General features: G+C 43.2%; 3 protein-coding genes across 4 annotated transcripts; 1 reads left to right on the plus strand and 2 right to left on the minus strand.

Annotated features, from left to right (window-relative positions):
- Positions 1,206–1,852, plus strand: LOC8060793. Its single transcript, XM_002455149.2, has one exon. It carries the CDS (start codon positions 1,230–1,232, stop codon positions 1,659–1,661), a length of 432 nt encoding a protein of 143 aa, XP_002455194.1. The 5' UTR covers positions 1,206–1,229; the 3' UTR covers positions 1,662–1,852.
- On the minus strand, positions 1,853–7,139 carry LOC8073299 (short-chain dehydrogenase TIC 32, chloroplastic). 2 transcript variants are annotated; one of them, XM_002457314.2, is made up of 9 exons: positions 6,830–7,139; positions 6,515–6,710; positions 3,746–3,977; positions 3,504–3,583; positions 3,268–3,421; positions 3,109–3,187; positions 2,609–2,693; positions 2,462–2,508; positions 1,864–2,314 (listed from the first exon to the last, which is right to left on the minus strand). In XM_002457314.2, the coding sequence occupies exons 2-9, from the start codon at positions 6,630–6,632 to the stop codon at positions 2,147–2,149; spliced, it is 963 nt and encodes a 320-aa protein (XP_002457359.1). In that variant the 5' UTR covers positions 6,633–6,710; positions 6,830–7,139; the 3' UTR covers positions 1,864–2,146. The 2 variants fall into 2 exon arrangements, with proteins under 2 accessions (XP_021311188.1, XP_002457359.1); XM_021455513.1 differs by lacking the exons at positions 6,515–6,710; positions 6,830–7,139 and adding an exon at positions 5,945–5,993 and having other exon boundaries at positions 1,853–2,314.
- LOC8060794 lies at positions 15,210–20,069 on the minus strand. The gene is made up of 11 exons (XM_002457315.2): positions 19,707–20,069; positions 18,848–18,932; positions 17,904–18,100; positions 17,503–17,585; positions 17,311–17,356; positions 17,151–17,207; positions 16,991–17,045; positions 16,812–16,912; positions 16,661–16,724; positions 16,419–16,552; positions 15,210–15,988 (listed from the first exon to the last, which is right to left on the minus strand). The coding sequence occupies exons 1-11, from the start codon at positions 19,773–19,775 to the stop codon at positions 15,800–15,802; spliced, it is 1,080 nt and encodes a 359-aa protein (XP_002457360.1). The 5' UTR covers positions 19,776–20,069; the 3' UTR covers positions 15,210–15,799.

Raw genomic sequence — 20,229 nt, forward strand, 5'->3', positions numbered from 1 at the left:
TACAAAGTGGAACACGCACCTGCGCGGGTAGCTAGGCCACGTCAGCCGAAATTCCTGCGGTAGTCCGATCTTGCGTTCGAAGGTCCAGATAACTTGGAGCCGATTCTTGCTTCCAGCCACTTCTCTGGATTCTAGTCAGCTCTGGTTAGCTTCTCTCGGTTTCTCTAGCTTCTGTGTAGAATCCGGAAATAATAAATAAATACTACGGTTTTCGCTTCTCCTTCCAGATTCTTCCCCTTCTTTCTCTACTCTCTCTCCCTCGTCATCGCGATGCTACAGGCGGTCGAACCCGAGCAGAGCGGCGGCGCTCCTCCTTCTCCTCTTCCTCCCCCTCCGGCCTCCTTCCCTCTCTCGCTCCCTTCATACCTCCTAATATGGCGACGTTGCAAGAGGGGCACGGGCAGCGCCAACGCCTCCACCTCACCCCTGATCTGACGTCGGCGCGGCAGACGGGCGAGCGCGCCCCCACAAAGGAGTATTGCAGCACACGTAGCAAAACAGAGCACCACTGCAGCACGCTTTGCAAGAGGGTATCTGTTCTCTGATCCCCAAGGTTAGTAACATGAATAATAACACAGACCATTCAAATGTCGTCCACCATAGCAACAACACCCTCAGCCAGTGTTAGTGCTAAAGCTCAGGCACGATTGCCAGGGACTGGTGTCGACGATTTGTTTTGTTAATGCTAAAGTCGGCAAAATCCTCCACGTTGGCAATGCCATCTTAAAAACTTGTAAACATTTGTACAGATTTCAAATATATATACAAATTTTGTTGCCAAAAATATTTTAAAATATGTCACAAGCTTCCCTATATTTCATGACAAAATAGGAGTAAAATCACATTGTACTTCTTACAAAAGTAAGTGCAAATCGGCATGACGGGAGAAGGCTCTCGCTTTGCTCGGCTATCCGGCTCGGGCCCCGGGTCCAAGATTTCTGTGTAGATAAATGGGCCGGCCCGTGGCATGCTGAACTGTGACGTACATAGCCCACCAGAGGTCCCCTGAAGGTTGGGGCCCACGTAGCCTGCCCTGACTGCGGAGCCGGAGCAGGCAAGTGCCAGTGCCACCGGTCACCTGCTCTCCCGCCAAATCCTCTTCACCCACCCGAACCACGGCACGGAACTGCCGCTCCCGCTCCGCTAGCAGTAGCAGCGCTAATTAAACCTCACGCCGCGCGCGAGCTCTCCAGCGATCCTCTCGCAGCCGGTCGGACGGGGCAACCCCCATGGCGTTCCCCTCCCTCTCCCTGTCCCTCGCGGGCCTCCTCGCGCGCCGCGCGCTGCTGCTCTACGCGGCCGCGTGGACGGCGGTGGCCACCACGGCCGTGGCCGTGGCGGCGTTCGCGCCGGAGCTCGCCTTCGTCTGGGCCGTCGGGCCCTGGGCGCCGCTCTCCCGGGCGTGCCCGGCGGGCACCACCACAGGCGGCGACGACAGCGTCGCGTTCACCGTCGGTCTGCCGCTCGACGGGCCGCCGTGGGACGCCGTCTGCGTGCCCGCCGGCATGCTCGGACGGGCAAAGCCCGACGTCATCGTGCCCCTCGTGTTCGCCGTCGTCGTGGTAACCGGCGCCGTCTGGTTCACCACGGCCGTTGGGGTGTGGGAGGATGAACACGACGACGAGCCATCTTCGCCCGCGGCTTTTCTAGAACAAGTATAGGCTGCTGTGTCTGTGATTTCTCGATCTGTTTACGTACATGAAGCAGTAATTTTTGTGGTGTATATGAGATATGAATCTTGGATCTTGGCTTCTAGTTTCAGTGGCAAGACAGCAGGGGTGTTCAGAATGTAACAACGCAAGAGCTGTATTCACAATTCAGATGCTAAACCAAATAACAAAAAAAAAAAAAAGAATCAAACACTGATTGAAACTACATGTTTCAGGCAAACACGACTCTGAATTTCAAGCCAGAACTGAGCTGCATGTATATTGAACAGATATTAACAGCGCTACAAGTTGATCTTTGCCACACCAGACTAATTAATCTAGGAAATAAGCAAGCAGACTTTATTTCTGAACACCACCGAAGGTCCAGTCATCGCTCAGGTTCCTAATAACCACCGCTACATATTAACCAGTCATCACTTGTACCACCAGATGCCAAGCAGGAACAGAACATTTCTCTGATCCAGCTCTTTCGGCTCTCATTTCGCAGACTTGATCAGCTCCTCGCTGAAGTCCCAGAGTTGCTTCGCCAACTCCTCGCTCCTCGCCAGCTTGCTCGTCTTCTCCACGTTGCAGTCAGCAAAGTATTTTCCAGTCACTCCCTTGAGTTGAGGGTTCAGTCCTGCATAACAAGTAGTTGCGGCTCCCTGAAAAATGCATATGCAAAATTTCAGAACACAAGTTGCGAAGTAATATTAGATTCATTACTTTCACCATGTGACGATGTTTTTTAATGTTATCACTATGAACAAGAACTGGCTACAAACATGAAAGGCAAAGATCTGGTTCCGAACCTGGGGTACATTCTTCCACAGTATATAAGTGGCAACCTGAAGCACCTCTGCAAGAGAAAAAAAGTGCTTCAGAACATTATCAGAAGATAAGTGCTAGGACCTGAGAACATATATTCTCTATGAGAAAACAAGAAAAAGAGAGCATACTCATGAGAACAAAGGAGTGCCTCATCAAATTGGTCATGATCAATCCAGGATGGACACTGTTAACTGTGATGTTTGCTCCTTCTGCCTGTTTACAAACACAGAAATAATGATGTGTCAGAACAGGAATCCTGAAGGATGGCACATAATTTGAGAACCAGGAGTAGGTTTCAAAGTTTTAACCAGTGTAAGCCTACATCACTATCATGAATTTTGATGCATGGGTAAAAGGGAACAAAATCATATAATTTATGGAAGTCAAGTATCAAGATCCCTAAGGATCTTTTTTTTAATGTAAAAGATCCCTAAGGATCTGAAGTTGTCTAAATCCCAAAGTTTGCAATGGCTATTGCTTACAAGTTGCCCCTTACAGTTAGCGCCTCATGGTAGTGAAGCAGGCCAAAGCATCAGGGCCATGATGGACAAATTGTTTCTCTTCAGGATTCTATCCTTCCCGAAAGAGTAATAAACATGGATAATATTAGGATACCCCAAAAAAATACCTTCAGCCTTCTAGAGAGCTCATTCGCATGCAGTAAGTTTGCCAGCTTAGACTGTCCATAAGCCATTTTGTCATTGTATCTGCCAATAAAAGATCATTACTTGCAGTTCAATCAACAGTCAATTCCTACAAACAACCATAAATAATTGAATACACATACATTTTCTCATCGTTGAGTTTATCAAAGTCAATTCCCTTTGGATATGTATGGTGGTGGGCAACTGATGACAAGTTCACAATGCGACCCTCAATACCAGTAGACTTGGCAGTGGCTTTCATAGTATCAAGGAGGAGATTGGTGAGCAGAAAGTGTCCTGATTAAAACAAAAGTCAGTACCGGACAATGAGACTCGTTTTATCTGTTTTAAGTAATACATGTTGTCAGTGAGAGAATACCGAGATGATTGGTCGCGAATTGCATTTCAACCCCATCTTTAGACAGTTGAAAAGGGCAGAACATCACACCTGCATTATTTCTGTGGAACAGAAAAGGATTCATCAAGGCTTAGTTCAGTGCAAAGAGGAAAGCACTAAAATTGGTGAATATACATATAAGCTGGAGATAACTTTAACCAAAGCAAAACAAACTTCATATATATCAAAGAAAATCAAGCATAACAAGAGGTGAAGAGGGTTACATCAGGATGTTCAGAGGAAGTTTCATCGAGTTGAACTGGTCCGCGAAAGCCCTGACAGACTTGAGGGAGCTGAGGTCAAGCTTCAGAACATCAATACGTGCTGTTGGGTTCTTCTCCATGATGGTCTTCCTTGCTTCTGATGCAGCCTCTGTGTTTCTAGCAGCAATGACCACATGGGCTCCTCTCAGGGCGAAGACTCTTGAGGTCTCCAGACCAATGCCACTAGCTCCTCCTGATTTATGTAAAAAAAAGTACAAGTTTCAATAAAATTTGGAAATCAATAGATTTTCGACATCTTTGAAATGAGTGCTTGATCTGATTAACTTTAATTTTACTTAACTATAAATGATGACAGCAAAAACTGTAAAAGGAATGCTTACAAACTTGAGGAAAAGAAATGAAATATCCTAAGCCACATGACTAAGAAACATAAACCCACAGTTCATGAATAAGAAATATTAATCACTGCTAATACAGATTTCCTCTAACTCCTAATCCAATAAGAGCACTTATAAGGAGTCAGTTTAACAATGCACAAAAACTATTTTCGTTTCAATTTAAGATAAATGAAGGGGCTCATGAACTGAAGCCTAACACCAAGCAGCAACTGTAGCCAAAATCATAAAACAAAACCAACAAGGAAATAATAAGGGCTAAAGCTGCTAAAGTACCACAAACGAAAAGAAAATAGTGCAGAAACTGCTGTAATGGTAAAATCCCAAGGCAACCTCCCTTTTAATCTAACGTTGGACTTCCTGAGCATTCATACACCATTCACCAAAAATTCCAGAACTACTCTACTTTCATACATTCCAAGTTTTCCCAACAAAAATAAGTGGTAATGGCATCAAATTTACTCCACTAAAAAAATATCCCAGCAAAGCTTCATGTCCCTCCTTCTCAACCAACAATTTCATTTTCAATTTTGAAATCAGTAAATGAATTCTTGTCAATTAAATATATGTGTGTATTTACATTTTATTTGAAAATCAACACACTAATCTAAAGTCTTTTTGGAAAGCTTCCATGCAAGAACGAACATTACTGGGATTGATTTTTAATAAATGCAAATAGTCAACGCACAACTAAGCCCTATGGAAAAGGAATAGGCGTTCCAACTTTTATGTGAAGTTAAGCGGACAACTAAGCCCTCAAAATATTATAGTGAAATGAAAAAAGATAGAAGATGATAGCCATCTAACTGAAAGGATCCTGCATTGTTGACCTTGTTACACTTGCCACTATATAAACAACATTGAGGTGAGAAATTATGTGCCAGAAAAGGGGAGATGGAAATATGTTACAGTTCATAAATTGTGGTCTCATCAGAGTAATGATAGAGATATTGGTGCAGGTTGTTGCTGCCACATCATCTCAGTTCCCAACAACTTTTTTTTTGCACATGAAGCAATTATATACTGAAAACAAGGTACTTAAGACTTATAGGAAGTCAAAACAAACTGGTTCAATATAATGTTGATGTTATAGTACCACTGGTGAGACACAGGTAATTCTGATAAAAGTATATCAAACTACCATGAAAACAAAAGATGCATTGCAACGAAAGCAGGTACAGTTGCCAGTAGGTTCTTCGAAAAAGAACAGATAACATTACACTATGGACAATTGATTCAAGGCCACACAAAATGATTGTGCCAAAGGACCACGTGGGCCCAAGCTCAAACTCTGCTTTTCCACATAAAAAGGAAAAAATATCAATCTATCAGAAAAAAGTAAAAAGGAAAATCCATTATCCTAATGTAATGTAACCACAGTGTTAAGTAGGAAACCATCATCTAATATAATAGCTTTTACTTTGTTTTTCCTCGAACTACGCAGGAGAATAATAGCTTTTACTTCTGATGCATACAAGTCCTTTACTACTTGCTCACAGGATCTAAGTGTAATTTTCAGTAAGATACAGGTCACTGTAAGGATATGTTAGTTGGCAGTTACAGTTCACAAGAAAACATGGCGTACATCTCAACATTCACTAGTGCAGTTGTAAGAAAGAGAAAGCTAGTGGCAACAACATGTTGTTAACAATAAATTTCGTACACAAAGATATCACTGCAAACTCATAAATCTAGGTCTAAACCATCCAATAGTTCAACACACGCACAAAAAGGGATGTTTCCTAAAGAAAAAGCTAAAAAAAAGACGTGAGATTCACAAACAAAGTAACCAAGAGACAAGTACCGGACTGTGCAAAATGTTGGTGACTATAAAGCATCAGTAGATTCAGTTGAAATCTAAGTATCAGTAGATTCAGTTGAAATCTAAGTATCAGTAGACTCAGTTGAAATCTAATCAGTAGATTCAGTAGAGTTCTGAGAAAGAGCACTATGCAGGGCATGATGGTGTCACGCTTTTCAACAACACAATCATTGAAGAGGCAAGATTCCATGCTCCATAGACTCGGCTGCGTATGCACGTACGGCTCATAAAACAACGACCAGAAAAAGCCAGTGACAACAACATGTAGCGAGCAATTAAATCCCACACAAATTAGTAGTGTCAGGTGAAGATCTACCCACACCTCCTTATCAAGCGCCGAAAAAGGGAAGTTGTCGACAAGGCAAAGCAGCCACACAATTACAGAGGAAAACCGGTGAATTTCAATTTCATCAAGCAAGCAACATAACAGCAGCAGTAAGCACCGCTCATTCACTGACGCAAGAAACAGTATGTTCTTGCGTCATCATCATTGTAGAAGAGGAATCTTCTTTTCTAGGAATCTGCCGGCGGTTTATTTAGCGGATTATTTACCTGTGATGACGACGGTGAGGCGGCTGGCGTCGACGCCGTCGGTGACCTGCTCCGCCGTGGACGCGGACCCGAACCCGCTGGCGCCCGCCTTGCCGGTGATGAGCGAGAGGATACCCATCGCCGCCGACTGAATTCTCTTTCTCTACTCCAGCAAAGAACGATCTGAACCCCCGGCCCAACCGAAGCAAACTCCCAACTGCAGCAGCCGAGCCAAGAAGAGAACGGAAACAAGAGGTGAGCCAACGAGGCCGTAGTAGACAACCAAGAAGCGCAAGAATCACGGAAATCACGGCAATGCCGCCACCGCCGCCGCACCTGGGACTTGTTTATTGCGGCGGGAAGTGGAAACGGAAGCGGGCGTGCACGGGAAGAGGGCGGAGGGAGAGGGGTGAGGTTATTTATGGTTGGGGGGACGCGGGTAACAGTTTGGTGGGGGAGTAGGAATAGGAGCGCAAGCAACGCCAACGCGGGGCGGGGAGGGAGACGGAGAGCACGGAGGCGGCGGCGGCCGGAAAGGGATTGGATTGGACTCCGATCCTCTCTGCTGGGGGATTCTTTTCTTTCTTGGAATTGGACACCAAGGGACAGAGAAGATCGAAAAGAGTTTCAGAGTTCTCAGGCCGAGAATCACATGAGAATTCGTTTCGTTTTTACAGCCGGCCGGAGCTGTTCATGAATCACGTGACTCCTCTCTCGCTCTGTGTTTTTTCTATTACTATGAGTTGTTCCTTTAGAGTTTAATGACGCGATGTAAACTTGGTATGGGAGACAGGTTAGGGATCAAATCAAACACATTTTTTCCCCTTTGTAAGAAAAAAACACAAGGGTTCGAGAGTTGAGATGAGAAGAGATGGTCTTTTCACAGTCATCTCGTCACAAAAGTGGAAAGTACTGTTCACAGATTTATTGTGAGAAAAAAAAAACACTGCTAAATGGTTGGCAGATTCAATAGATAAACGTAAACGAACAGGCTCAAACGAAGTTCTACGATGATGCAGACTTAGTATAAGAAACAGATTATTAGAGATCAAGCATGTTTTTTTTAAAAAAGACGGATTGAAAGTCACACATTAATAAGGATTTATAATCCCTTTCTCGCTCGGTTTATGTTGGAACAACATAGTGGATACATGTTGTAGACAAACCATGTATAATAAACTGAACAATGCATTAATGGCGTATTTGGTTGGTAATAAGGATTCTCCGAACCGTAATTCCTGTACAAAATTCCTTAGCCACATCAAGCTCATCCTGTAATTCCTGTACAAAATTCCTTATCCATATCAAGTTTGTCGCCGACCAGTGGATCGATGCTGGCGCAACTAAGTTATGTTGTCTATTACGTGAGTAGTTGCCTAGCGCACTTGAGAGACACGTCGATGTAACAAAGCGTTTTTCTCAATTTTAATATAATGATACGCAGATCTTTTACATATTCGAGAAAAACAGAAACAGAAAAAACATAATATTTTTCACTTGAGAAGCAGATTTTACTTCTCCCCGAAAATGTTTCTTAGATATTGAATCATTCCTCTTAGACACACCCTAAGGTTTTGTATTAGTTCTCCTTTGCCTATGTTGAGAAAAAAAAACTGGATTTGTGTGCACTGGAGAGAACTTGGCAGATCTTCTTATAATAAAGAATTTAATTGGGTGTGCAAAATCTCTTTTTAGGTTGACGGAGACATTAAACTGAACCCTTGTTAATTAACCGTGTTTTGGGTGGGAATCGAACCTTGAGAGAGCCTTATATCCGTTTTATTTTCCTTCATCGGAATATTCATGACGATGTGCAATAAGTTAGGTACCATTAGATTAATAACCGAATATATTTTCATAGTGAACATATTTGGATGTATACAAACGTTTACTTTTTTAAATTTATGGTTAGAATTTAATTGGGTGTGCAAAATCTCATTTTAGGTTGATGAAGACATTAAACTAAACCCTTGTTAATTAACCGTGATTGGGGTGGGAATCGAACCTTGAGAGTGCCTTATATCTGTTTTATTCTCCTTCATTGGAATACCTAATACATTTTTTTACAACAGCAAGGCTGTGTGTAGTTCGCAAATGAAAAAATTTCTCGACACTGTAGCACTTTCGTTTGTTTGTGATAATTATTGTCAAATTATAGGTTAACTAGACTCAAAAGATCTGTCTTGTAAATTCCAACTAAACTGTACAATTAATTTTTATTTTTATCTATATTTGAAAAATTTTGGATATTGGAGGGAAAGTAAACAAGGCCTAGGGCAAGTCATTGAACCCGTTCCATGTGCGGCTGCAGGCAAAGCCTAGTAGTAGTGGCTCAGTCAGCAGCTTATCCAGGGGGCCGGCCATGCGAATGCGAGATCACGGTGACACGGCCACAGCTGAGAGCTCTCACACACACACCACCCCGGCCCGGCCCCACGCTAGCTACTCGGCGGCCGGCAGTCTCAGTCATCCAGCAGGCACCAAACTAGTGTCCTTCCTTGTCATGGAGTATGTTGGGAGGCGTCGTCTCATCGCTTTCAGGAGCCGGCCGAGCAGGGGCCGGCAGCGTGAGAGGGAGATGAGATCAACTCAAACAAATCTGAGACGACTCGGACTCGGAGCGCATGGCCGCCATGGCGACAAGCATGGGCTGGACCTGAACATGGAGGCTAGGTTCCGAAAAGTTTTTGAATTTTGATACTGTAGCACTTTTGTTTGTATTTGACAATTATTATGCAACTATAAAATAAGTAGGCTCAATAACTTCGTCTCGTAAATTACAGATAAATTGTGCAATTAGTTTTTGTTTTCATCTATATTTAGTGTTTTATATATGTACCGTAAAATTTGATGTGACAGAAAATTTTGAAAAGTTTTAAAATTTTAGGATGATCGAAACAAGGCACTGGAGTGGCATCCATATGTCCGGCGACAGCCTCTGCGTCTGCATTGACGGGGTGAGCGCTTCAGTGAGGCGAGGCTGCGTCCTGAAGAGAAGAATCTCTGATCCTGCCTCCTACGCCTCGCTCAGTTCATCCTGAAAACCAAAATCTTTTCAAGATTTTCCGTCACATCGAATCTTACGCCACATATATGGAGTATTAAATATAGACAAAAATAAAAACTAATTGCACAGTTTATCTGTAAATTACGAGATGAATCTTTTAAGCCTAATTACTCTATGATTGGATAATGTTTGTTAAATAAAAAAAGTGCTACAGTTCCGAAAACTTTTCAGTTTTCGGAACTAAACAAGGCCCTAATGTTAAGGGCCTGTTTGGATTGAAGGAAATTCAAAGGAAAAGTATATAGGAATTTAAAACAGAGGAAAGGAAAGCAGTTTCAGCGTTTTGAATGGAGGAATCATGCATACCATTCCACAGGAAAGGATTTCTATCTTGTACAAAACCTAGGAAAAAAAGAATCCAATCGAAACCAAGGGAAATCTTATCGCTCGCTCGTCACGCCCGGGCAGTCGAGCCTCGCCGCCAACGTCGGTGGCTGCTCGCGCGCTCAATCGCCCATGATGCTGCCACGGCCACTTGCGCTCACACCGACCCCTCCACTCACACGCCCCGCCGCCACCCTAGAGCTCGCACCAGTCACACCGCTCGCACGCCCCGCCATGCACGCTGTTGTTTGATGGTCCGAGGAACACAGGCCTTGTCCAGTTCGTAAAAAATGGTGAAAAACGGCACTGTAGCACTTTCGTTTTTATTTGACAAACATTGTCCAATTATAGAGTAACTAGACTCAAAAGATTCATCTCGCGGTTTACAGATGAACTGTGCAAATAGTTTTTGTTTTCATCTATATTTAATGCTCCATGCATGTGCCGCAAGATTTGATGTGACGGGGAATCTTGAAAAATTTTGCGAACTAAACAAGGCCAAAGGCTCAAGAACGACAAACAACTAAGATGATAAATGATGGTCAGGACTCATGAGAGAGAACGGTCACCCTCCGAACGGCCAGCAGCCAAAGATGAATTTAAAAAGTACTCTGTAATGTCCTAAATGACTAGTGAAAAGCATCACGTTAGTATACATCAATGGATAGAAATAGTGTTTAGGGACAACATGATGATCCAAATATATTCCTGTAATCCAAACGGCTCAAAGTATTTATTCCTGTATTTTGAAATCCTGTAGTTTTTCACTTTTTACTCTACTCTATTTCTGTGTTTTTTTTTCCATTCCTTTGTTTTACATTCCTTCAATCCAAACAGGCCCTAAAGGAAAAACGTTCGCCTGAGAGTGGTAAATTCTTGCATCCTGATACATGCATACTTTTCCTATTTTTATGAGCACCTTAAAAAAAAGTGATGAGTATAGGCTGGGGCTCTTTGCCCTCGAATTCTAAAAAAAAAAAAGTGATGAGTATCCAATACATGAATGAACAACAGGAGCACGTAGAATTTTCGTTGCATCCATCGGCGATCGACAGTGCTTTCTAGATGCAGAATGGCTCCATCCCACTCTGATCCCCACGGGGTACACGTAGGCCAGCCAAATGCAGTGGACACACACACACACAGAGGAAGGCTCCATTGCCATGTGCAGCTGCTGCACGGCAAACCTAACGCTGCTCGATCATCTCACGTAGAGATCAAGCTGAGCTGGGCAGTGGGCACCATGCATGTGTCCGCCACGGCTCACTGTCTGGGTCACTCCCCACCATTATATTACCCCACACCGGCCAATGCATGCATGCAACAGATCGATCGATGGAGCAGATGCAGATGGTAGGTGAGGCGAGCTGCCTCGCACGGATTCGAGACCGGACGAGACCGTGCTGGAGCTGGAGGGACAGCACCCAGTGCCAACCGTCTGGTGGTCATGTCATGTGTGTCTGCATTATATTGGTGTTCTAGTCTCTTGTAGATGAAGTGGCTTATTTATAAGCTACTATTAATGCTGAACCTCACGGCTCCGGATATTCAGGCAGGTTTTGTGTGACCAACGAACAATGCGGTTTTTGTTTTAAGAGCAGGTATAATAATGAGTTTATAGCTAGCTAAGCTAATACTGATGTAGAAAAGAGAAGAGATGTGAGAGATGATAGCTTGGTGCCTGCAAGCATCAAGCTGGGCACGGATGCATATGTAGTAGTGGGCTCAAATAGCAAATGTTGTGAGAAAGAAGAGAAAAGAGAATGTATTTTAGAGATAAGTATGAGACAACTTATTGTATAACTTAGCTCTAATTATTTGACTTATAGCCAAACACTTGGCTCTATTATTGATCTTGTTCTAAGCTAATGCTACGGATCGAGAGGCGCTCCTGTACGTCGTCATAACCTTACCGTGTGTTTGGTTGGAGAGCGGGGCGAGCCAGGTCGGAGCGAATCCGTTCTTGTGACGGTTTGGTTGGAGGATGGAAGGGTTGGGTTGGCTCCAGAGTGGAATATTCCTCTCAGATGCGGGTTGGACTCGTCCGTCAAAATCTGGCGGACGGAGCCGCTCCAGCCGGGTTGGCTCCCACCAAACACTGAATTCCTTCAACCAAACACTGAACGGAGCCGCTCTGTCCCCAATTCTTCAACCAAACACTAAAATGGGTTGGCTCCGTCCCCAAAAGCAGAAGTGCAACCAAACACTGGACGGGTTGACTCCGTCCCTAAAAACTGGGTTGGATCCAACCCAACCCACCCAACCCCCAACCAAACACACGGTTAGCTTCCGAACAAGAAACAACAACCTCTTCAGTTTCTCGTTGCCTGGGGGGGAAGGGGGGGATGATCCACTAGTTCAGTTCAGGCATGAGACAGACAGAAGCTCATCTCCTCGGCAATTACTGTAAAATGGTCATCTCATCTAGGGCGTATTTATGATTGTGCTGATTCTATCTTGTTTGTCAATTTAAGTACTATGTGGTCTTATTTCGATGGTTCATCAGATGACTTGTAGAGTAGTTTAAGTTCAGATCACTATGTAAAAAAAAAGGTCTTCACAGACGCGCCTACAGTGTCGTATAATCGAGCTAGCTAGCCATGCATGGTGCTGCTAAAAGCAATAAGGTGGATCCCTCTCCTATCCTATCACCGTGGGACTCTTATGATCAGCAACCATGTTAACCTCAGCTAGATCTGAAGAGCCAGTAAATAAATGGCTGCAAAGTTGGGTGAGGAATGAAACAAAACTGAGCTTAATGACTGGCTCACCAAATCAGGAACATACACCACGCACCTGGATATAGGATAGCTAAGCAGGTACTTCCAAGAATAATGCTAGCTTAGAACATTCAGAATAATGCATTCCACGCTGCATGAACAACCTCAGAACGCGAGAATATAATGAGTAGTGCAAAGTCCAAATGAAGAATTCAAGTTGCCACCTCACAGTTTTGGCCCATTATCCAGGGAATGTTACAGTACAAAGTATTAGTACCAAGCAATATACTATTGCTTCCCTTTGTAGCAGGAACAAACTGGCAGCAATCAACTTAATTAAATCAGACCGTGACCATACCATGGACCTCAAAACGGATGACGGAAGATTACTATCTCAAGATCTTTAGATATCTGTAAATCTATATCTAGACCTTTACACCCAATCATCAGGACCTCAACGCAGTCCAAAACAAATATAAAGCCACTCTTTTTTAAAAAAAAATCTATATAAGGCCTGGCCGGAACAATTATTGTGACTGACTGGTATCAACATATATAAAGCAGCAGGCAGCTCAACTTCCATAACACAAAGCATTTGTAGTAGTACGGAGTACACCACTAGGCAATCCTTCTGGAGTCTGTAACTCTGTACTGACATCAAAATCCCCCTCGTCCTAGCAGCACGGAAGCCGGATCTTATCAGCGTTCGCTTGTCAGTCGTACTTTTTATGTCAGCCAGTAGTCAGTCAATAGTAATTTTAGTTATGACTTTTGAGACTAGCATGGACATTAGTTCAGCAGACAGCAGGCGTATAGCATGGCACCTGCATCTGCATCTACATTGACGTGGAGCGCTTGAGCGAGGCGCTGCTGCTGTCAGTCCTGGGTGCATTGCATTGCAGATAATGACATGGCCATTCTTTTTCTATTTTGTACGTGTACCACCGTAGACTTTCCCGTTTCGCAGCACAACGGTTTGGCGGACGAACAGTATTTTTCTCTTACAATATTTTAGCATAAATATTAGTGTAAGCTAAATTTCAATTGGCGATGTTTCAGCTTTTTGGTTTCTTTTTCCTTGTAGTCAGTTAGTTAATGGCCAAGGCAGCTTCTGTCGTCGTCTCGAATATGGTTCCGTAGCTAGGGAGTTCCTTGATCGACGATGCTCACTACTCCAAAACAGGAACCTGCTGCTTTCAATGGTGCTACTCCATCACCACCTTTAGATCGAGGAGTGTACGTAAGCTACAGATAATCTCATCAGGCTAGCCATGGGTAGGTGGATCCTATCCTATCACTATCACTGTGGGACTCTTATGAGCAACCATATTAACCGTACCCCAGCTAGATCTGAAGCAAGCACTAAATTAAATGGCTGCCTGCCAAGTTGGGTGAGGAATATGAAGCGAAACTGAGCTTAAGGCCTTGTTTAGTTCTAAAAAAAAATGTAAATTTTTTCAGATTCTCCATCGCATCGAATCTTGCAGCATATACATGAAGCATTAAATATAGAAGATAGAAGAAATAACTAATTACACAGTTTAATTGTAATTTACGAGACAAATCTTTTTAGCCTTATTTGTCAAATACAAACGAAAATGCTACAATGTCTATTTTGCCAAATTTTTTGAACTAAACAAGGCCTAAACATAACTTGCTCACCAATCAGGAATATACACCACCTGGATAGGATGATATATAGCTAAGGTACTTCCAAGAATAACGCTGGCTTTATAGAACCTTCAGATGGGCATACTGTTGACAGCTACACTGATCACACGTACTCCTACACACATGTGGTGGTACCCTTGTTGCCAACTATGAGCAGCAGGCCTACCAAAAAGGACTGGATACTATACTAAGAAAGGGGAACAATGGTGCTGACTTTGCCCAGTGGCAATAAATAAATGGATGAAATTTTGGGTAAAGAATTAATAACAATGGAAGAGTATTTGTTATACAATGAAAGTACTATATGACTAGCTAGTTTGATAGCCACTGACAGTGACAGACAGTTCATCTACTTGCAAGAAACTCTGGGTGAAGATCAACGCCAAAAAAAAAAAGGTAGAACGCAAAAGCTAAGGTGACAACCTGTCGAGCCTTCGTAAAGCACTAAAACCGGGGCGTGCATTTAGTGCGTCAGCAATATTAGGTCAGTTCGAGCCCTAGCATGCAGATTAGGAGGAGCATGTGGGACAACAGCAGAGAAGGTACTTGACTACAGTACTTGAGTAAAGTCAGATCTGGTTCCACAGATACGGTGGTCATATTTTACTCCACAGATCTGGCTTCATTCTTTTGCAGCCAGATCTGTGGAGTAAAATATGACCACCGTATATCAAAGAATAACCAAGCATGTGGTCCAACAGCACACAAGGGACTTGACTACAGTACTTGAGTGTACTGAACATGTAAACAAGGGTCGCTGTAAATGAAGTATTCGCATGAAGCATTCCACGCTGCATGAAGAAGTGAATGAAGAACCTCAGAACGCGAGAATGAGGATGAAGAACTGAAGATGCCACCTCACAGTTGTGGGCTTGTGGCCCATTAACCAGGGAATGTAACAGTACAAAATACCAAGCAATATACATCAGAGAGAGATATAATATAATAAATCACTACCCTTTCCCTTGGTAGCAGGTACAAAAACTGGCAGCAAGCAACTTAATCCCAACAGAGACCATGTCCTCCAAACGGATGACAGAAGATTTGTACCTCCAGATCTTTACAGTCATTCAGGTTATGCTCAACGCAGTCCAAAACAAATATAAATCAAAGGCCTGGACCAATTAGCCATTAGTGTGACTGGTATCCAGCAACCCAGTAAACAAAAAGCAGCAGGAGGCAACTCAACTTCCATCTACGCAAAGCAAGTAGTACCACTAGGCAATCCTTCTGGAGTCTGTCCATAGTCCGTCCAAAGATTTTGGAGATGAATGGGTGCAGGACACTGCAGATCCTGATAAGAAACGACTCCAGAAACGCACATGCTCTCTCTTCATTTACCATCCGTTCCTCTTCCTATATCAACAACTGAACAAACACAGCAGTTTATACAGGAGATGCTGTTTGGACAAACGCATAAGCTGGCCAACTTACTACAACACTGCTTGCGCAAACGAAAGAAAATGAACAACAACAACAACAACAACAACAACACAAGGTGCTACTTGTTGGGCTGCCACGTCTTCATTCACCATGCCTTCTCTGGTGACTGGGCCGCCTCAGTTTCTCCCAACTTGACACCAGCAGGTTTAGGATGTAGTAGTAGACAGTCATGGCACAGGTCATCACGAAGTTCCAGCAAGAGGAAGGCCAGTACCACGGATACAGCAGCCGGAAGAACAGGCTGATCACATGCCTTGGGTACCGACCGATCTGTAGCCAACCAACAGTCCATGACCAACCAGGAGAGGCATCATATTATCCTTTTACCAAATTATAGTGGTGAATTGAATAAATGAAGTATGTGGATCAATCTAAGACAGTTTATTGGCAACAACGGAGAGGCAACGACATAGAGAAAGCAAGCCATGATTGGTTGATTGCAAGAGGACTCTGCCTATTAATCCATGACATTCCTAGCCTTAATCACCAGGTCTGTTTGGTACCACAAAAACACAGTATATCATCTAGATATCTACTTCAGCATTTTGTTGTTACATATGCGTCTACTGGAAAAAAAATAGGTATCACCAACATAGATGTATCAAATAAAACCATATTTGCTTTCAAGGCAAATTGCCATAGGTAACAATAGTACAGTGAATTCATAACTGTACTAAGATTGGAGAAAATGGGTACTCACAGGGAACAGCAAATCCAATGTATTCCAGGCTGCATGCCGCACCGCTCGTGTTGGGTAAGTAGGGCCACCAGGAGAAGTGAAGCTGTACAGGCAGGCCTTTAATCTGGTGCTTGTACTCAATCTCAGTTCCAACCCTGCATGAATTAAGTCATTGCTTAAATAAAATTGACCTTGCAGCAGATGAACCGAATCATAACATTAGTGCATGCCTGACTGCTTTAGAAACATTTCCAGGGTAGTACCTTGAAGTATGCTCATGCGGGAGAGGTAGTGCAGTAGTACTGGCTCAATTTTTAGCTTTTGAAGCTGCAGTGAAGACCAAAGCAGTTAGTTTTAGATTGATACATCTCGTCATCAGATGAACAGCACATCTGTTTTCACACAAAGACCAACCTGATCAGTGAGTTCAATTACAAAGTAATCTGCTGGTCCACCAACCAAGAAGGAATTTGGAAAAGTGGGGAAATGCTCTAGGAAACTAGAAAGCAAGTGATCTGCATATCCAACATTGCAACACTTTAGTAGTACATAATAAGCATTTGGCCTTAAGAAGATACAAAGAGGGCACCTACCTTGATCATAGAAGAACATGAATCTAGAGAGTAGAAGGAAAAGGTCTCTACCAGCCTACGGAGTAATGATGAAAATTGTTAGGAGAAAACAGATAACGTAGCCTTAGACATTGTTAGGAGAAAAGAAGTACAGTAGAACTCAATGATGAAAGAGAATAACCTGTAATGATATTTTAGTAAGTCGGTCAGGGACTAGAGCAACATCCTCAAGGAGGTACTGTTCAATAATAAAAGAAAAATGTGACTTGTGTAAATGATGCATGGAGAGTGTCGGTAATTTCGAAATGAGATAAATCATGAGGAATCAAGCCAAAGCTTACATGATACAAAGAGAGAAAATGTCTTGTATTTGTCTGTATGTCAATCCTATCAAAAAATATTATTCAGACAGTGGCAGTTTCCAAAAAACAAAAAGAGAACCATGATATGTTCTCAACTCTTAGCAGAGAACAATTGACGTTAAAAAACCATTAATAATAAATAATGATGCCTTTTTATATTTGCAATCATACCAAAATACATTTGTAGCACCTTGAACAAGAGCAGAGCTATATCGTAGCGATATTTCCTTTTCATCAAGAGGGGCTTCAAACAACTGCATAACAAAAAAATGTAATTCATAAAATAAGTTTAAATATGATCGTACCTAAAACTGGGAGAATCATGTCTTGTCAAGGAATAATTGATGGAAAATCAAACTAGATTTTATTCCATCCTGAAATTAACTTTTTTTGCCTGATGATGGATGTTACATATCAACCTAAACTGCATGATTTCTTTTCTGATAACTTAAATGATTACTTTGAAGGAGATGAAGATGAACTCGAAATAGAAACCATGGTATCTTGATAATGTACTTGGGTCTATATATACATCTTCCGGCCATTTGTTAACTTTGAGTAACACAGCATACCCATTTGTGAAAAAGAAGTGCAAATATGTTGGACGCGAAGGACTGGCTCCAGAGTTGCACTATCAACTCGAGTATACGCCTGCCACTTTCAGGCACTCTAACAAAATGACTGGAAAGAATCTCATAGAAGCATAGCCAACCATCTTCCCGTTCATCTACTGGAGCAATGCCATCATCATTCTCACTCATAATCGCATCTGTTCAAGTATTTGCAGGTCATTATTCTAGGATTCAAGAAACTGCACATAAGTTGTGCTTCAGGGTCAAAAAAATCAGCAGTGAATGTAGAACAAATAATCTTGAAAGAATTTATTTATCATAAGAGGAAGTTGTGACTTTAACATAAAGAGATTATACAGTAACAAAATATATAGTATGCTGTTGACTCAAGGATATCCAAAATGTGACAAATGTGTTACTATTGTTCCAAGTGAGAAATTGGTTAAAGTTCTTTCAATTGTTCTGCACATCCCATGTGATAATGTGAATATGCCAAGCAAATGTATTGCCTAATAAACATATCCATAGAAACCATGGCGCACACAATCTTAGCTCAATCCTACTAATTAGTATCACATAAACATAATATGATACAGGTTGTCACTTTCTGAAGGAGGAATAGTGCATGTTATACCAGTTCAAAGCAGCCAATATGAGAACAGCAGACAGACGCAAAGAACTTCCTATTCCGTCAAAAGATACATTTTGTCATGAAATGAATCAATAGTCTAGTGTATCTACCTCAATATAACAATTTGGAAATGACATGTTCACAACATCTGTTCTATTATTTCCTTTTTTATCATAGTTGCAAGCCCATACAACTTCTGCTGTAGCAAAACTTTTATTAACTTTGCTGCAAATAGCAAGCATGAAGCATCTAATATATATGGAAAGCAAAAAACCGAGGAAATTAGCAGCCAAAACTATGCGACATATGGCACCTCGAGCACGATCATCGACCTTCAATGCAATGTCAGCAAACAATTGCTGAAGTATCTGAAGACGCTGGGAGTTGGAGACCAGAGCCTGCATGGAAGATAGTCAACCAGATGACATATGACATTATGATTTTCTGTTAATCAAGGAAGCTTTATCGAAAACAATATTATTACATCAAGGTGATACAATTATTCGAAATAACTTCCAACCTGTGGATAATGCACTAAGTTTCAGAAGGTGACATTATGATGTCAACCGCTCAACAACGGAAAATAGACAGTATATATATCTTACAGATGTGACACCTATCAGTGAAACTACTATTGTTGCCTAAATCGTTTAACATTGGCCTTTTTTTACATCAAAACCACCATATATGCAGTAAAAAGGGATATTTGAAAGGACAGTCAATGCTATAAAAAAAAGGGGCTGCAACAAAGGTGGTTTGGGGGGAATCTGCGACAGTAACAGGAGCAGCCGAGCCGGTGAGAATGTCCATTATCCTCCTGTGTGCCGTCGCCGCCGGCCCGCCGCCGCCGCCACCCACAGCGGCCTCACCACGGTGAACCCAGACGCGACCCTGTCTGCTTGCGCGGGAGCCACCTCGCCTACCCCTACAGTCTACGGCCGCTACAATCCCCCCGCCGCCCTCGAATTTCTCGCGAAGCGGCGTGAGCGCATGCGCGCGAGAGAGATTGAGCCTCGGATTAAGCGCGACGAACACAAATTAACGGAATATTCAGCAAGCCTATACGACACGAGCACCGGCGCGGCGAAATCAGAGCAGCGAGCTCGGCGCGCCGAGGCTCGCCGAGCCGAGCCGAGCGAGCGCACGCGGGGGGCGAAGCGGTGGGTGGTTACCTTCTGGAGCTTGCGCTCGATCTCGAGGGAGAGCGCCTCGAGGCGGTCGGAGGAGCCGCGGCGCCCCATATCCGCGCACGCCGGAGGTGATCGTCGGCGCCGCGGGCGGTGGTGGCGGTCCTGCAAATTAAGCGGTGGAACTGGTCCAAAATAACAACGCCTCTCTCTCTCTCTTCCGTGTTTGCTGGATGGATATGGATACGGACGTGGAGGCCCGGATCTGCCGCCGCTGTCACGCTCGCCGACACGTGCCGCCCGTCGGACCTGCGACGCCCCGGTTGCTTTCGCCTTGCTGTCCTCCTCCTGTCCGGTTGCCGACGAGCCCAAGCATCCACCGTCCAGAGTCCAGACCCCCACAGCGCCAAGCTCCGTCTGACCGTCTGAGTTTTTTTTTTTTCAAATTTGCGTTTGTACAAGAATTCATTCAAGTCTCTAACTGAAAATTAGAACTTAGCAATTCTTTCACAAATTGAACCATGCATACAGAAAATCTCGCAATAAACAGATGAAATTTCGATTGGAT

This window comes from Sorghum bicolor, chromosome 3, assembly GCF_000003195.3.
Source record: "Sorghum bicolor cultivar BTx623 chromosome 3, Sorghum_bicolor_NCBIv3, whole genome shotgun sequence".
NCBI lineage: Eukaryota > Viridiplantae > Streptophyta > Magnoliopsida > Poales > Poaceae > Sorghum > Sorghum bicolor.

What these genes read in the sequence shown, in the direction of transcription:
- LOC8060793 (XM_002455149.2), top strand. Translation starts at nt 1,230, where the DNA reads ATGGCGTTCCCCTCCCTCTCCCTGTCCCTCGCGGGCCTCCTCGCGCGC.
- LOC8073299 (XM_002457314.2), bottom strand. Translation starts at nt 6,632, where the DNA reads ATGGGTATCCTCTCGCTCATCACCGGCAAGGCGGGCGCCAGCGGGTTC. An exon ending in CCTCACCGTCGTCATCACAG is followed by an intron (nt 3,978 to 6,514) that starts GTAAATAATCCG and finishes TACATAAATCAG; the next exon opens with GAGGAGCTAGTGGCATTGGT. An exon ending in CTTCCTCTGAACATCCTGAT is followed by an intron (nt 3,584 to 3,745) that starts GTAACCCTCTTC and finishes TCTGTTCCACAG; the next exon opens with AAATAATGCAGGTGTGATGT.
- LOC8060794 (XM_002457315.2), bottom strand. Translation starts at nt 19,775, where the DNA reads ATGGGGCGCCGCGGCTCCTCCGACCGCCTCGAGGCGCTCTCCCTCGAG. An exon ending in GGTCGATGATCGTGCTCGAG is followed by an intron (nt 18,101 to 18,847) that starts GTGCCATATGTC and finishes ATACTTGAACAG; the next exon opens with ATGCGATTATGAGTGAGAAT. An exon ending in ATTTTCTCTCTTTGTATCAT is followed by an intron (nt 17,208 to 17,310) that starts GTAAGCTTTGGC and finishes ATTATTGAACAG; the next exon opens with TACCTCCTTGAGGATGTTGC.